Here is a 13,981-nt window from a genome sequence, read left to right on the forward strand (position 1 = left end):
TAACATGACCATTTGAGTGTGTTACAATGTATTAATATCACTGAATAATGTTTGTGTATTTACACATTTAAAAGTCCAGTAACATAAATTTTATTTATTAAAAAATTCGTTAGTGTAGAATGAAAAAAAACCCACAGACATATTAAACTTTAAAATCGCTAAATCTTTATTAAGAAATAACTTACCGAAAACTCTGCTTCAGGAAAGGCAATCCATCGTGTGGCGCTCAATTTTTTCTTATAGGAGATAGCCAGGGAGGAGAAATCGAGCGCAGCATAATGGATCGTCGCCATGTCACCTTTTCTGAAGAGGAGCGCAAGCGGAGTTATTTCTTAATAAAGATTTAGTGATTTAAAAGTTTAATACGTTTTTGTGGTTTTTTTTCGTTCTACACTAACAAACTTTTTAATAAAAAAAATTGATGTTACTGATACTTTAAGCGGAACCTTGGGAGAAAAGCTCCCTGTTTAATCCACTATCCACCAATGAAACACGGCATATCACAAGTTTATCCAGTGCCTCCTAGCAAGATGGAATCACCAAATATTAGGGTTAGGGTTATTTATCTATACAGGTAACGTTTTCTTTAATTCTACTTTAACATATTAATAAACGCTTTGTCGTATATTTTACATCCTGGGGATAATTTAAATGCAATTGTTATTTTGGAATTTAAAAACAAAAGTAATAAAAATCATTACTATTGCTGCCCTGTACTTCTATATGATAATGTTATGTTTAATAAATGCCATTCAGGGCTGTCCAACCCCAGGCCTCTGGGCCTTTATATTATGAGAATAAATATATCTAGGTGAGATAATGGACAATTCCTGTTTTTACTTACTTACCTGTGAGTTTGAAATATATGCCTGGTCTTTTAAAGGGGAACTGTCATTATGATTATACATTATAGACTTACGGGTAAGTCCTTGTTTAATAAATCTGCTTCACAAATATTATTTATGTTGATTATTATTTTTAATATAATGTTTTAGATGTTTAATTATTTAAATTTAATTCTTAGTAGGTTCCTCAGCCTAACATTTTTTATCCTGCTGCAAATAACTAGTTGTGAGTCACAGACTGACTTCTCTTGTCTAACAAGGAAGAGTGATTTGGGATGACCACAGCATGATGGATACTGATAGCAGTGAGAAGAATAATAAATCATTTTTTATCTCATAACTGTAAGGAAACAAATATATTAAACATCCATTGCAGTTTGGGTGCGTGTTTTTTTACCATGACATTTTCCCTTTAAGACCCTAGAGGGCTAGATGAAGACTAGGGTGCTGTGTACATAAAGGTGCTCCCAGAGAGGGAAGCAGTAGGTGACAGGGTTTTGTGCTAATACGTTTCAGAACTCTAGCTGTGTATGCACTTTACTTTAGAAGTAGATTTGTTAAAAGAGAGCAAAACTGTGAACGTGTTGAATGCAATATTAAACCACAGATATATTGATTTTCTGCCCGTTGTGTTGTCTTTCTGTTGTCAGTGTATTACTTGCTAGGTCATCCATAATGAGTAAGAATAGATCACTTTCTTTCCACCTTCTGTGTAAAATCATTTCGAGCTCAGTGGGCAAATTTCTATGTGAATCCTGTTGTGCAGGAAACCAAAGTGCGTATTTCCAAGGTAATATCACCCAACAAGCTAGCCTTTGGCAGAAGTGATTGACAGTTGATTTCCATCTGTTTGTGGCAATATTTTCAGACTACTAAAAAAACACAGTGCCTAAAGTAGCCCATTAACAAAAGTAATAAGCAGTGGCGTAACTAGATATTACTGGGCCCCACAGCAAATTATTTTTCAGGCCCCCAAAATGTTTTGGGGTTGACTTGTTTCTCCAATATTTCTTGAGATTTTATATGAATTAGGGCCCATGGGGCCCCTATACCTCCTGGGCCCCCCTGCAGCCGCAGGGTCTGCTTCCTCTATAGTTACGCCCCTGGTAATAAGCAGTCACTGGCTCTCATATTTTTTCTAGAGTTTTCCTAAAATCCAGTTCAAAGTTCATTCACCCAATAACCAAAATAAAGTAGACATAGATTAGATTTCAGTATTTGCCGTGCAAAATTATTTTAATTTTTCATTTACAAAAGTAGCATTAAAGTTTTCCTATTTATCTGACTCTCTGATGACCTGTGTACCCTCCGAAGTACAAGCACTTGTATGAAATGTTCTAATGCTGGCCAGACATAGACCTCTCTTCAGCAATTCATTCTTCACCAAACTGTTGAGTATGCTCTGCACCTTATGCAAGACTGGAGATCTAGACGATTGCAGGGCTCAGAGGCACAAAGGAACCTTATATGTAACACTTGCCTGCCCTGAGCAGTTGTTAAGTACAGGGCTCTGGAGGCCCTTGTGTCCCCTTTGTGCATTATACAGAAAGAGGCTGTGTGCCAGGAAACTCCCATATGTCATACATATGATATCAGAGCCTGCAAAAGGTGCAATTACTTGTACTCTAACCACTTTCTCTTAACAACCCCAGTACAAAATAGCACTTTGACTTCAAGCAAACTGCAGCATAAAACAGAAACAGAGGACAACACTACTACTGCCAGCATAAAATGGCTCTGTGACCCCAGCAAACACCTACATTAGAAAATCACACACAATGGGACAGCTCTATCATGCTGCATTCCACCCCAATTGAAGCACTGCTGTAGCCAATAGGGTCATTTACTATACAAAATGCATGAAATGGGCACAATGCAAGTTTTTATCTTTACACTCTGCCTTCCCTGGATGTAAAATTGCCACAGGTGTATTGCAGCTACTCCCATGAATGCAGTGATGCCTGCATTCAACAGCACTGTATTCCAGTGGGAGACACATAGGTGTTTTGCTTATTTCGATTTGCAAGTTAGGGGATGGCATAGGAGCGAGGTACAGACTGCAGTTAGACCATGGGAAGAAGTGCTGCCTGAATGAGCACCTCTTCCACTGTTTTTGTTAAGTAAGCCCTAATATCTTTATAAGCACTGTACCTTATTCTGTACAGTGTTTTTGCTGAATTTTATTCAGTTTGATTGCCCCATATATTGTGCCTAAATTGTTCATAATTTTCTCATAAATAAAAATCTTATCTTATTTTATCTTTGAAAGTTCTCAGGAGAGAACACAGCCCATCATAGTAAGAAATTAAAACATGTCTGTATTTAAGAGAACATCCAGACAAATAACTCAGGCTGCTTCTAGTCAGACCATACATAAAGATTCCAGAAAGCATCATGGCAGCTGGACCTTTTGTCCCAATATGCTTTGCAACTGCTCACTGCCGGGAACTTCACAGACAGGGTAACATGCAGTATAATATGCGTGCTGCCAGAACTATGGATGGGAGAACTCTTAACATTACATTTTGCAAGTGCAAGGAGTGGTGGGTGCCTATAACTGCCACAAGCAACTACTAGAGTGGCAATGTGCTTCTCCTGCCAAAGTAAATGAGCTTTGTATTTTCTGGTCAGGCTTTATGGAGGAATGCATTTATATCTGATACAAATAATTTGGGAGGCAAAACATGGCATTATTACACTCATACACATTCATTCTCCCAACCTTCCTGCTTTCAAAAGATCTCTTAAAACACACTTATTTAGAGAAGCCTACCCTCACTGTGTTTAGCTACCGAATGCAATATCATATGCTTCATCTCTCACCGGCTTATCTTGCCCACTCTTCCACCTTGTGTCTCATTCCCTTTTAGATTGTAAGCTCTTTTGCACAGGGCCTTCCTCACCTCATGTGATTTCTTGTATATACACATTAATTTTACAGTGCTGCGCAATATGTTGGCCCTCTAAAAATACATGTTATTATTATTAATATTAATAATTATAATTATGTTAAATATCATAAGGAGCTGGAGTTGTAACTTGTACCTACCTAGAACATCCACAAGAGGTCATTACATTTACAACAATTGTAACAACAGTGTCTAATGTGCATTTAATACAAAGGGGGGTTTCCACTGGAGAAAAATAAAGGCAGGTATTTTCCATTCCAGCCAGCACCAATAACGCTTACTCCCAGCATTCCCAGTGGTAACCCGGCATATTTTGCACCTGTTTGCATTTTAGTAATTACTTTATAGAAATGAGTTGAAATTATCAGTGAGGGCGAAGTCACAAGTGGTGTTTTTGAGCTTTAACGTAAATTTGCACAAAATGAAGCCCTATTTAATATAATAGAAAATGTACTATAGCAATTCCTGCAGGGGGCGCTTGCAAGCCAACATCCGCCACTCAACTCCATTATTTGCATTTTTCAGCTAAGGTTGCCACCTGGCCGGTATTTCACCGGCCTAGGTGGTAAAATACCAGGCCAGGGCCGGTATTACAAATTTACCGGCAATGTAGCTGCCGGTAAATTTGTGATCACCATTCAAACTGCTCCCGGCCTGCCTCCGATGCACCCTCAGCCCACCCTTTTCTTCCCTCTATAGCTAAAAAATACTTACCTATTCCACGATCCACGACTCTGGCCCGCCCCTTGATGTCATGACCACGCCCCCAGTGACAGCGCTATGCCGCCGAGTGACATTACAGCCCCACCCATTTTTAGAATGATCCTCCACCTCGTGGACCCGCCCCCTTCCCTGGCCGGCAACCCAATTTTTAGCAGAAATGGCAATATGCCAAAGAAACGCCATATTAAGGGATCTTCAGGTTTGGAAATACACTTTGCTGAAATAAGTCAGGTATTTTCAATATGGCGGCCAAACTCTTGTGAGATGGATTGCGCATATATGTATTTGCAGCGTTGTATGCTGGTGATGGAATTATGTTGCGTATTGACGATCAGCCCAGCTACATTTTGCATATAAATTGCTTTTCCACTTTACTTCACTAAAGTTTACTAAAATTCTTCCGAGTGGAATTGTGAGGAATGAGAACAAAACAGAAATGCACGTTGGGAAAATAAAACTACAAGCTGAAAAACACAAATTATCATGGGTCTATGGTTTCATTGTCGTATTTCGCTTGACTGCATGTTTTTAAAAATAAAACGTAAAATGGCTACAAATGACCTCGCCCTTAGGAGACAGGGGGCACTGTAAGCACAAAGAACAGCTGAGTGGAAAACAAGTACCTCTCCCTTGTAGCCTGATAGTTGTTTACTGATCATGGGAGAGACCTGTCATTTCTAATTTTGTCCTTGTTACTCCAGCGCACAGTATTTCTTATCAATCTTTCTCACTGTCCCTCTGGGCTGCCACACGCAGAGAGAAGTCATTGCTAATTCACTGCAAAACCATGAAGAAACCTTGGGGCAACTCTGCGAATTGTATCTAGAAAATCCAGATAGAAGCCATGCACTGACTTCAGTGTAATTAACATGCTATCAATGCAACCTTGCAACATGCATTTATCAGACTTCCACTTTGTAGTAACATGACTTGGGTGAATTGTAACAAACAGCAGGACTGGAACAATGGGGCAAAGTAAATAAAAATGAGCAACTTTATATCTAAATGTTAATTTTTGGATCTTGTTAAAACATCTTTTTATTGGTTCTGCACATGCTCAGTGTGTTCCGGGCAGCTGTCAAGCTTTGGGGTCCTCAGAATCAGCAAGCGGAAAATGAAGGTACATCTGTCACATTGATGCTACTGTGCTGATCTTTATATAAAATGTAAACCCTTGAACCAAATTGATATAAAATTGCTAACTGACTCTCTGAGAACTTTTGCAATATACATTGATGTTTTAGTTTTTAAAATAATAGCCATTTTTTCACTGGCAATATAATGGAATGAAAGCAACAGTGCCACCTGCTGTTCATTTGGCAGATTGTGCACAGTTGGTAGAAAACGTTTTTCCTTTGCTCAGAGCTCAACTACGCAGAGATTCAACTGATGTTTCTGGTCAGTTCTAAACAGAGCAACATCATAACTTGTTTCTTTTCTCACTAACTTCATTTCCCACAGACTGTGTTGAGTAAGCAAGAATGAACAGCAGCTGGCACAGTTGTTTGACATTCATTGTATTAGCAGTGTAAAAACTGCTAATATATGGAAAACTACAAAACAAGTAACTTACATTACAAAAGTGCTCAGAGGAGCAATCTAAAAAGAGAACCTCATATGCTCAGGTTAGCAACTGGCATTGCCAAAGAGCTGTAGTGGCCCTAAACATAATGATGGGCAATTGGGCATTTACTACAAGTATAGGATCTATCTTTCTGAAATCTGGATCACCTTAGGGCAGGGACAGATGTCAGATTCGGGGAGATTAGTGGCCCGGCGACAAATCTTCTCTTCTTCGGGGTCACTAATCTCCCCAAACTGCTTTCCCCTGCCTTCCCATCAGCTAGAATGAAAATCGCCGGCGGGATGGCACTTGGAGCGCTTCATTTTCCAAAGTCGCCCGAAGTTGCCTCTTAGGGAAAGGCAGTTTGAAGAAATCAGTCTTATAGAAATCATTTAAACTTTAAATAAACCCAATAGGACTGTTTAGCCACCAATATGGATTCATGCAGCTCAGTTGCCATCAAATACAAAGTATTGTTTTATTATTACAGAGAAAATGGAAACCATTTTTAAAATGAGAATTATGTGCTTATAAAGGAGTTTATGGGTAATGGCCTTCCTGTAATTCTAAGATTTCTGGATTATGGGTTTCTGGATATTGGATTCCATACCTGTATATGCACTCGGGCAGAAGGGTAAGGGTCACAAAATCGCTTCTGTTCTCCTTTACAGCAAATCGGCAATGTTTCTCGGTATTACTTGCAAGCATATGTAAGATAAAAGTTATTTCTAGGGTCCACTCATCCAGATTTTATTTGTTCAAACTTCTGCTATGCAAATAGTTGGAATTTCACAGGGATCCTTCTCCATCAGGCAGAAACAAGTCATATAATGAGAATTCTGACAATGACTAATGCTTCAAAGTGATTTTTAATGCAGCAGCTTTATATAATGTGCATAATTATCCATTTCTTTCTAACCTCCTTCTAAGCAATGAGATGACACTGGGGAAATCTAATGTGACAACTGAGTTTTAATGCACAATATATTAAAATTAGGTCCAACAAAATGATGCCCTTCATCATGACTATACTCTGCCAAACAGCAGTTACTGGGGGGCCGTAACAAGCATATGATTGACGCACAATTTTAGGCATCATTTCAGGACCAATGTGCAGCAAACAGCATTTTTATTTAATGACAAAAAATTGAAGAATGGAGAAGAAGGCTACATTAGTAAAATGTTGTAGAGATCGGTGACATGCCTCCTGTTCTCTTAATGTAACATAAATATGCTAAAAGCATTTAGAAAGTGCTGCTGAGTTTAACAGCTACATATGATTTTCCTGCCGCTATGGAAAGGATGGAGGCACAGATAGGATGACTGATTTGTCCCACCAAATTAGCAAGTGTCACATGACCTTAAATACAACCCATGTCAATCACTAGCTCTTGAAGCTCCTTATAACTTGTGCTTCATAGAGCACTACGGTAATTCCATGTAATTCTCCTATCCTTTTTCCAAGATTTGAGTTAATAATATCAATTATTTGGGTCTAAAACTACCTATAGTTGTACCTGTTCTGTTCTGTTTTATAACAGTCTCTTGAGGCTGCAATGGTGTAGAACTAAAATGTAAAATATATGGGGTTTTAGGTTTAGCTGGGATAAGCTTAAGTTTTTAGAACTGCTTCAATCTTTTTTTGGAATTGGACTGATTTTTCTGGGATACTGAAGAGTTCCTTAACAAAAAAAACTCAATAAATCGAGGTGCAAATATATGGGAGAGAGAGAGATTTTGGAACGTAGAAGCTAGGCATGCAGCAGACCTTTTTAAGATCCAGAACTTAACTTAATTTGTGATTTGGGTGTAAACTTGCACTTCTTGCTGCCAATACAAATTTAAAATTGACAAATTAGGTGTTCAGTTTGGTATTCATCCAAATTTTTGTAGAGCATTTGGTACTTGCTTGAACTAAAATATTACAGATCCAGTGCATCGAGCATTAGTTCTCAATTCTCTTCTCATTACTGCTTTACATACTCACATCAAGACAACGGCTGCACCCCTTCTCTGGGTGGGCTCCCACATTTTGTCTTTTGACTTTCTCCCAATCATTCTGCCTTCAAATTATGTAATTTGTTTGGAGTTCAAGACTCTAATTTTTATTTTCTTCAACCATAAAACCTTTAATATGAAGGAAAATTAATATAAGATGAATCCACAGTTCAAATTTTATACTTCTACCACTTGGATGTCCAGCTCGTGTCCCCCGTTTTGCACAATGACCTTGATTACATTTAGCTTCGGAAAGTAGCCCTGCCATATTGTTTGTAATGGCACAATTGGAACATGGTTTACATTCAGTTCTGTGGCCATTTCTGAATCTGTTGCTTTACAAGGGTAAAGGTAATCAAAGATGTCAAGGATTCATGCTAGAACGCTAAAATGAAAAAAGGAAATTCATGGTCATGGTCCATTACATATAGGGCAAAACCCGGCGGGAGACTGTCAAAAACCCTGTGGATCCCGGTCCTTGTGGGCCCCGCCAACCCAGACCTGAAGTCCTCTTGCACCCTCTTTAAAAAGAGTGAGGAACAATAATAAAGGTCACAATCTGTGTTAAGGAATAAGACATGTGACCTCTGGTCAACAAAAGGGACTTTTCCAACATATCTCTGTTTGCCATACCTCTGTCTGTAATATGAGGTCTCTAACAGACCCCCTATCTCTCACTGTTATTTGTAACTTTCACCATTTGTCTCCATTGTTTATCTTTCTTTATCTGTTGTTTGTTGGCTGTATGGTTTGGCATCAGTCAATTTACTTACTAACATCTGGTTACTCAAAATAAATATACATGAATGAATACATTGATATATAAAGCCTCAGCTCAGTTAATACTGTAGATATAACCGTAGCGGGAGGTTATTTGATGAATCATGTACATAGTTTTTTTGGGCAGACTTTGCTATGTCTTTTGGGAACAGAAGAGCAGATGGCTTGGAAATCAATGGGGTCACAATGACAAGCAGGGTCTTCTGTATGGGTTAATTGCCAAAATCGTTTCTCACAGGATGCTGGTGCTGAAATCCAGATTAATACCGTCTGCTCCCCAAACAACATAAACTAATAACAGGTTGGTTACCTTTCCATAACCATTCTAACCATCACATATGTATTAGAGCGGATAAAACTTTTAATTACAATCCTGTCTAAGGGTGTAAGTATGTTGTGTGGAGGATACAAAGCACCCCCCCATACGTATGTGGAATTTAAACATTTCTATTTTTCTCTGTCCATAAAAGGAATACTGTCACTACATTCTGGTTCTCTAACCCTCTGGATATAGGCTGTCATTACTCACGCACTGTACTTTCCTTTATCTTTGCCCCAGCCCCCTTACAGCTTAAACAATATATTCATACTGCTGTTATTAAAATCTAAAAAATTCTCCTCCTTTTGGCCCAACCTCATTCCATTGGACTTATATAAAATTGTATATAAACTATTATATAGTCGCCTATTGCTGTAGAATATGATGGAGGTTTAATAATAAAATACATATTTTAATAACACTGGTTATATATGATTCCATATATATATATATATATATATATATATATATATATATATATATATATATATATATATATATATATATATATTTATATAAGCCATTAATTAAATTCTAACATCAGTAACCTATCTAATCATTTGTTTATTCTGCCTAATAAAACACAAGAGGAGGCTATTTAAAAAAAAAATTAAATATGAAGAAATTAACACTTTTGATCTCCAAGTCTTATGTGTCCTAAGTAGTTTTTATATTGATACTGTAATTAAAACATAAAGGACAGCATGGTGGCCTTGCAGCACTGAGGTCCTGTTAGTGCTTTATAAATAATTTCTTGTTAAAGTAATAGTAACATAAATATTTTGCATTTAAAATATCCATTCAAAACATGTTTATTAAAGGGGTTGTTCACCTTCCAACACTTTTGCAGTTCAGTTGGTTTCAGATAGATCACCAGAAATAAAGATTTTTTTCCAATGACTTTCTATTTTCTATGTGTGAATGTTTTTCTAATATTGAAGTGTAAAGTGTAATTTTTCACCTTCTAAAGCAGCTGGGGGGGGGGGGTCGCCCGATACATTAGTTGATACATTTCTTATCTTTGTACCTGCTGAGCAGAATCTCTGAGTTTCATTAAGGGCAGGGGCACACAAAGCTACTGAGGGAGATAAGTCTCCCTTAACTGCCTCCCCCTCGGCTAGAATCTAAATTGCCGGCGGGATGGCACTCAGAGGGCTTTGTTTTCAGAAGTCGCCCGAAGTTTTCTCGTGAGGCAACTTCGGAAAACGAAGTGCTTGCCTTTAGGGCAGGGGCACACAAAGCTACTGGGGAGACAATTCGCCCAGCTACAAATCGCTCCTTCTTCGGGCGACTAATCTCCCCGAACTGCCTCCTTGCTGGCTAGAATGTAAATCCCCGGTGGGATGGCACTCAGAGGGCTTCTTTTTCCGAAGTCGCCTGAAGTTTCCTCGTGAGGCAACTTCTGAAAACAAAGTGCTCCAAGTGCCATCCTGCCTGCTATTTACATTCTAGCCGGCGGGGAGGCAGTTCGGGGAGATTAGTCGCCCGAAGAAGAGGCGATTTGTCGCTGGGCGACTTATCTCCACAGTAGCTTTGTTAACAGTATCTGCCTATAATCCACCTATAATACTTTATAATCCAGAAATCACAGATCCTGAATATATATTTTAAATGCAGGGTTTTTTTTTGCTTGTCACTGAGGGGGTTAAATCTCAGCCTGGAGGGGGGTCCTTCTGCTCTTTCTGTACAGGACTGTGAGTCTCCCTCCCTGCTGCCCGTGTATTGTTTGTAATAGCAGCTGCCGGCACAAGAGGCATCACTGCTGCACTGACACATCCAGGGAAGGTTGCCTCTATCTCTCTATCTCTCTCTCTCCCTCCCTCCCTCCCAGGCAGCAGTGCTGTGCAACCCTATGGATACAAGGGCAGCCATGCATTCCTGGCATAGCCCAGAAACAGCAGAATAAACACCAACTCTCCCTGCCTAGACTGCTCCATTCTCACAGAGTCTCAGGCCACAAGCAGCGCTTCAGTCATGGGAGACGCATTTAACAGTCGCAGCAACAGCCTCTGACAGCTCAGCCAGTCGTATGTGTGTGTGTATGGACACAGCTAGGACTGGCACAACTAGGACTGGCATGGATCTGCTGCTACACCTACATTGATATCTGCACCGGGACATGGACAGGAATTCAGAACCGGTGCCAAGCTCAGTAAGGTAGGTACTGCTGCCTTCACTGCCATTAGTATGTGTGCCATAGCAGAACAGCATGCACAGATTTGTATGGGGCTATTCCTCACACATACATTTATTGCTGCCATTGCAACATATACAGCAGGTTATCCCTGATTAGCAGCTCCTGGCATATCTGTATTCTAGTCCAACAACTGGCTAAGGCTTTATGTGTGGCCTGTCTGCATATACTGTACACACACACACACACACACACACATATACAGTATATATATATATATATATATATATATATATATATATATATATATATATATATATATATATATTTATACATGTATAGGCCAAGTGCAATGATGAAATTCATTCCAGTTACATAGGATTGTGTCTATGTATGGAAGGATTATATGTGTGTATGTGAGACTATGAACACATTCCCATAATAACATCATTTAGTAGTACTAAGAACACTTGACGTATTTGAGGGCCTTGGAAACATTACTGCTCCTATTGGTGGCTATAACCAGTGGTGTAACTAGATGTTTCTGGGCTCCACAGCAAATTCATTTTTCTGGCCCCCAACATGTTCAGAGGTTTTCCTTTTTTACCAATATAAGTTGAATTTGCTCATTAATTAGAGCCTCATGGGGCCCCCCTGTACCCCTGCAGCTACTGGGTCTGCTTCCTCTCTAGTTACACCCCTGGATATAATGTATATTATAGTTCTCTTTAGTTATCCCTGTGGGTTGATGGTTTTTAAACCTTTGTATATTGATAATGGGTAAGAAAAGGAGCCTATTAAAAGGACAGGATGGAAATGAAACACATTTTTGCAATATGACCTGTGGCAATTCGTTGCACCCCCTCCTTTTTTTCTCTTTATATATTCAATAAATAAGAACATTGTTTCAGAAACTAGCAGAAAAGGATACACAATGCCTTCCATAAAATGTTATTTTTGTACTTTGCCCAATAAAGTTTCAGCAGGGGCACCTCTTGTAACCTTCACAGTATGTTTATCCTTCACAGTATCCTTCCCAGTGTCACTTGTGTACAATGTATTTAGTGACATAAGTAAGCAGTGCCGCCAAGCAGACCTCTGTGCCAGACATGCCCTTTTTTGTCCATAGATGTGCTCATTATACTCTTGTACCCTGAGCCAGTCTGCGGCTGCACTGAAAGTCACCAGCTGTAACTGATTGTGCCATCACCATTCTCTACCTAAGTGGCAAAGAATTCAGAGTTATTGGAGTGTCTAGCCTGACTAAGGGTGCTGGGAGCTGTAGTTCAGCTAGCATCTCTAGTTCAGTTTAGTCTGGCAGATGTGTCTGGGCTAAATAGTACAGTTTTGAAGAGTTAAGACAATATTAACACCAGCTATGGCTGTTATGGGCAAAAGGGGCTGTCATTGTTGAAGGAGTTTTGATATGTTGGCATAAAGCTTTGATGTACTGTATATGGGATATTAGTTCGGAGGTTATGCAGTAGATAAAAAGATGTTAAAAAAGCTCTTGTATCTTTATAATTGTAGTTTGCTATCCTGGACCTTGCAAAATTACTTTTAGCAATATATATAATACACAATAGCCATGATTATCCTGTGAATTATATCCTTATAATACACAAAAGCCATGAATATCTTGTAAATTATATCCTTATAAATGGTGAGTTCTGATGTCAACAGTTATAAATGGTGAGTTCTGATGTCTTTTCTGTCACATGGCTCACTGAAACTTGTGTATTATAATAAATAAAGTACCCCCTCTTGTAAATTATAAGGATATTAGAAGTTACCTTGGAGTTCCATGACCTGTATAAAAACACTCGGCTTTCAGCCTCGTGTTTTATATGGTCATGAAACTCCTCGGTAACTTATACTATCTTTATAATTTACAAGAGGGGGTACTTTATTCACTATGTAAACTATGCTTAGTGATGTCATCAGTTATAATGGGAGCTGAGTGATGTCATTTCTGTCACATGACTCACTGAACCTTGTGTATTATTATAAACAAAGAATCTCCAAAATATAAGGATATCAAAAGTCACTTTGGAGTTCCATGACCTGTATAAAATAAGCTGTCAGCCACCAGGCTGCCTGGGCCTGACCTGAAAACACTGAGATAAAACCCTACTTTACTGAAGGTCACATAAAGAAATTTCAATGGTTCTGATTGGCTAAGCAGCTTTAAAATATTGTAATTAAAACAAAAAGTGGCAATTCAGTGGTTAGAACGGGTGTCTACAAGCACCGAAGACTTGGGGAAATTTACACGCAGAAAACTGCCAATATTTTTTCAAAATGAAAAAAATAGATTTTTCATTATACTAATAACATATATTATGTCATTAAGTGCCAGAGAATGAGGCTGGAATCATGGTTCAAGGCAAAGCATTTTTCCCACAGGGTTCGATAAAATCCTAAAATATAGAATCTATTATTTTGTCACGCTGGTACATTGTGTTAATGCTCTCGATTCTACAGTCTGCAGCAGTTAATTGGTTAACCCATACACTGTACATTATTATGTCCTGCTCAGGAAATACAGGAAACCCAGGGACAGTGCAGTAACACTCTACTGAGATGGTGGAAACCGTTGGCTAAATATGGGAATCTGCTTTTTGGAGGTACTTAAAATAAGTTTAAATGGCAAGCAATGCTGTACACATAGATACAGTATATATAGGAAGTCAAAAGTCAAATATTTGG

General features: G+C 38.7%; 1 protein-coding gene across 1 annotated transcript in view; it reads left to right on the forward strand.

Annotated features, from left to right (window-relative positions):
* Positions 1-10,898: 10,898 nt before the first annotated feature.
* LOC108713553 (myomegalin) overlaps positions 10,899-13,981 on the forward strand; it is a 102,998-nt gene continuing 99,915 nt past the window's right edge. Inside the window, exon 1 of the mRNA XM_041590680.1 lies at positions 10,899-11,295. Coding sequence (XP_041446614.1) covers positions 11,258-11,295 — 38 coding nt within the window. The 5' untranslated portion in view covers positions 10,899-11,257. The remainder of the gene's footprint in view (positions 11,296-13,981) is intronic.

This window comes from Xenopus laevis, chromosome 4L (assembly GCF_017654675.1).
Source record: "Xenopus laevis strain J_2021 chromosome 4L, Xenopus_laevis_v10.1, whole genome shotgun sequence".
Taxonomy (NCBI): domain Eukaryota; kingdom Metazoa; phylum Chordata; class Amphibia; order Anura; family Pipidae; genus Xenopus; species Xenopus laevis.